Below are 4,303 nucleotides of genomic sequence, written 5' to 3'. Positions count from 1 at the left end.
AGTGCTTAGATTGATCGGCAAATGTTGTAAATTAATTTTTCGCCCCTCAACTGGCGGGGTAAACACTCGATATAGCCATCCATTTAGCAGCTAAAGAGACCAATCTGCTGCGATTTTGCAGCCATCTACGATGTTGCAGGCCTGCTCCACGTGCCACGTGCCACCCTCCTCGTGATTCAGGAATCAGCCGACTGCATTAGCGGGCAAATGGACCTGGTGCTGTTGGAGTGAGGTGCGGATGCCACAAGAGTCGCAGCCATGCGTAATGCACTCCGGCGTAGTTTCGTTTGGAAGCCATAAATTTTTATGGGCCGCATGCAGCAAACAGCGGGAGGCGGTCCTGTTCTTGGTAAAAGTGGGCGAACGGCTGATTAAAGTGAAGAGAAAACTGCGCCCTCCTCCCTGGATTCAAATGGTCCAAGATGCGCTGCGCAGTTCTAAGATCTTTCAACTGCGTTTTGCTTTGCTTTTGTATGCCAGTTAAATGCCTTTTAATCTGTTACCACCCAGAATTTTCGAGTGACCACAGACCGAAAAGTACTCGTCAACATCCGTTGGCTAACCCCCGGCTAATCATATCACATCTAGCCAAATTGCAGAAATACTTTTGCCAAAAATAAACCGCCAGCGAAGCGCTTCTGACAATGGGTCATCATCAATTATGCGATCGCTTCGGTTAACTGAAGTGCGACAGCGTATATCTCTATTTCTCCATATCTCTAGAGGAGCCGACCGACGTTTTTGGCCGGGCACTTAATCAAGAGTCCGGAGACATGAGCAAACATTTTGGCCGCCCTCTCCGGCGGAATGATAACCGCAATTAACGGCATTACACGGCAGGTGGGGCAAAAGCCGGCCACTTACAGGCGATTTTGGCCAGCGGCGATAAGGCGCGCTGGCATCCAACAATAATTGGCCCGAACAAGCTGTCATGAGTGGCGAGGAATTAAAAGCCGCTCGCAATTAAAATATATAAGTTAGTAATAGATATTACGTAGAACGAAGCGCTGCTCCGAAGAGCGCGAACCCGAACCAAGCCATCCGACTTCCGATATTCCGATATTCCGCTACTGGCGGACTGGACAGGCGTTTCGCCAACTCGCTGCCAAAAAGCCACAAGTTAAATAGTTAGTTAGTTGATCGAGAAAGGGCCAAGCGGATGGCCGTGAAAACGCAGCGCGCGAAAAAGAAAATAGAAAATCGTCGCGAAATCGTCGCACTCCTGAAAACTTACTTATCATACTTGAGTCCCGTGATTCGAAAAACAACGAGGTATGACCAACCGGAGAATGGATACACTTGGGATTTTCGTACTAATCAGCTACTTGGAAATATCAAGTGCGGCCGGAGTTCATCTGAGAGATCTTCAACAGAATCTGGGTAGGTTGACAGAAAAATCTACAACTGATCAAACGCCATTTCACGGATACGAAAAATGGGAAAAATTTATTAATTAATTTTCGTATCTCTTAGTTTTGCATATTTTTTTGTAATAAGTATTCACGTTTCTAAGAGTGTTGTCATTTTAAAAACTAATATTTAAACTGAAGTTAAAGACGACGTTATCACAATATTAACCATTTTATCATTTCTTACCGAGCTTACAATCATGCTCTCTGAACTAAATTGATTTCACAATTTAAACAGCAGTTCAGATCTTTAGAGAAATATGAATTTATTATAGGGAAGGAAGGATACTTAGATTAGTTTTACCAAAATATCCGAAAAATTTAAAAAAGTACATCTACTAAAATAAGCATATTTCCAATAATTACTTTATTAATTTATATTGTTGTTGATCAGGATTCTTGGAAATTCCAGTTTTAAGCAATGTTTTACCCTTTTTTAGCTTATCGCAATTAGACCATATTTATTTTTAGTTCGTCTAGATTATTGTGAATACTAAGTCAAATTATCTGCACTTAAAAATCGTATCAATCAAATTGCAGTTACCATTTGAACTGCTCGTACCCTCTGCGAAAAAAATTCTGATTTCAGAATATCTTGTCTAAAGAGGAAAATTATTAAATTTATCCGATTTACTCATGAAGAAATATAACGTTACTACCATTTATTTTTTAATTTCACAATGTCAAATATAATTTTGTTTTTTAGCCGCCAATGGATCGGTGGTGCTGTCGCCTTTGAACACCACGGATGCTTTCAGTGTGTCCATCAACCTGTCGCAATCCACTGTGAACAATTGTCCTTCGCTGGAAAACGCAGAGTCCATGGCGCAGATGGAGCTGCTGACGCGACTAACCGCCGGCTGTCGCTATGACAGGATGGTTCCACCCGTGGTCCACAACAAAGATGGCGAGGAGGTACCCATGGACATATATGCCCGGTTCTACATATATGTGATGAAGAACCTGGACTCGAGTGACCTGCAGTTTACGGTGCAGGGTCTGCTGCAGTTGCGCTACTTGGACCCGCGCCTGGCCTTCTCCAGCTATCTGCCCAACCGCAGGCAGCCCATAATGGGGGAGTCGGAGCTGAAGAAGATGCTCTGGGTGCCACACATATTCCTGACCAACGAACAGGCTTCCACTGTGCTGGGCACCAGCGCCAAGGATGAGCTGACCAGCATTTATCCGAATGGCACGGTTCTGACTTCCACGCGCCTGCAGGCCACGCTGTACTGCTGGATGAATTTCCAAAAGTTTCCGTTCGATGAGCAGAAGTGCAAGACCACATTGGAAAGTTGGATGTACAACACCACGCTGGTGCAACTCCACTGGGAGACCGATAACCCAGTGAGCTTCGACAAGCAACTGCAGCTGACGGAATACAACCTGATTGGGTCGCTGTACAACGAGTCCATCCGGGTGTCCAACGAATCCTACATGTCCCATGGCTCCTTGGAGGGCAACTACAGCATCATCAGCTTCACCGTCCTGCTGACTCGGGAGGTGGGCTACTACGTGATCGACTACTTTCTGCCCTCGATCATGATAGTCACCATTTCGTGGGTCTCCTTCTGGCTGCAGGCGGATCAAACCCCCGCCAGGACTACTCTGGGCTGCACCACGCTCCTCTCCTTCATCACTCTGTCCTTGTCCCAGGAGAACAATTTGATGAAGGTGAGCTACGTGACCATGTCGGAGGTGTGGTTCCTGGTCTGCACCATCTTCATTTTCGGCAGCCTGGTGGAGTTCGCCTTTGTCAACACCATCTGGAGGCGAAACAACGATCTGCAGCTCAAGAAGCGAACCACCAAGTATATAGTCAAGTCCACATTTGTGCCACATATGAAGAAACATCGGCGGCATGGATATAAAAGGACCGATAGCACTATGAGCACCATGAGCACCACCAGCATGGACAAGACCTGCGGTTCCAACAACACCGTGATCACCATAGAGACCCCCATCATAATAGGAGGCAGTCTCAGTCGCGAGGACTCGGCCATTAGTTTTGACGAGCAGGACGAGACCTCCACCTCGGAGTCCAGCGATTCGTCGAAGGTGAAGCCCGCGCAGACCTTCGCCACCATGACGCCCAAGGAGGTGTCCCTGTGGATCGACCGCAAGATGCGGTTCGTCTTCCCTCTGTCCTTCATCGTGTTCAACGCCTTGTTTTGGACCCTGGTCTACTGCCTTTGAGGCGTTCGTCAGGGAAAGAGAGCCATTCTGTGATCCTGGAGCATCCTTACCCTTGCCTCACTAGCCTTAGTTCCACAAAGGTACGAAGACACTTGCTTACCGTTCGGCCGACTGACTAAATCTTCTCGCAAGGACACTAATCTTGTCAAAACCCCACCTATGCTATGGCAATAAATGTTTTCAGGCTCTGCAATGCGAAAATAGTGTAATTATTCCCCAGTCGGCCGAATTTTGAGCAAGTGTCGCGCACCCTTAGTCCACAAATCCCCGCCAGGTGATGGGGAGATCCCTCCTCTCCGGGGCAGTACGTGTTATGTAGTCTGTATTTGTTTCTAATAAATTATACGTTTTGATACAACACCTCCCCCGACTGAGCACGTACGGATCTGATAAATACGTTCCTATTAGCGGCGGGCAGGGGCCATAAAACCCGGGCGATGATGGGGCAGTCAGCTATATTTGTATCAATGAAAAAATCATAATGCCAGCACGCCCCACTGCAGTCAGCTCGATTCCCAATTAATTGCCCGTGATGATGGGACTGTTGAAGAGTCTAGCGGTTGCTGCTCCTCCATAGGATCCGCAGCTTTCGTTGCACCATCGAGTTCACTTGATAAATTAACGGCTCATGCAACACGTAAATTGATTTTAAATTGCCTTATAAATGAACTCCAATTCGCCGGGCAATAAACAATGTG

At 46.7% G+C, this 4,303-nt stretch overlaps 1 protein-coding gene across 1 annotated transcript; it reads left to right on the top strand.

Annotated features, from left to right (window-relative positions):
• The first annotated feature begins 980 nt into the window (after positions 1 to 980).
• Positions 981 to 3,965, top strand: LOC6612973 (glycine receptor subunit alpha-4). The gene is made up of 2 exons (XM_002037428.2): positions 981 to 1,380; positions 2,116 to 3,965. Exons 1-2 carry the CDS (start codon positions 1,275 to 1,277, stop codon positions 3,603 to 3,605), a joined length of 1,596 nt encoding a protein of 531 aa, XP_002037464.2. The 5' UTR covers positions 981 to 1,274; the 3' UTR covers positions 3,606 to 3,965.
• Positions 3,966 to 4,303: the final 338 nt, after the last annotated feature.

The sequence above is a fragment of the Drosophila sechellia genome, chromosome 3R (genome assembly GCF_004382195.2).
Source record: "Drosophila sechellia strain sech25 chromosome 3R, ASM438219v1, whole genome shotgun sequence".
NCBI lineage: Eukaryota > Metazoa > Arthropoda > Insecta > Diptera > Drosophilidae > Drosophila > Drosophila sechellia.
The sequence above is the reverse complement of the archived record's forward strand: the minus strand, read 5'-3'. Positions and strand labels throughout refer to the sequence as shown.

What these genes read in the sequence shown, in the direction of transcription:
- LOC6612973 (XM_002037428.2), top strand. Translation starts at nt 1,275, where the DNA reads ATGACCAACCGGAGAATGGATACACTTGGGATTTTCGTACTAATCAGC. An exon ending in AGATCTTCAACAGAATCTGG is followed by an intron (nt 1,381 to 2,115) that starts GTAGGTTGACAG and finishes TTTGTTTTTTAG; the next exon opens with CCGCCAATGGATCGGTGGTG.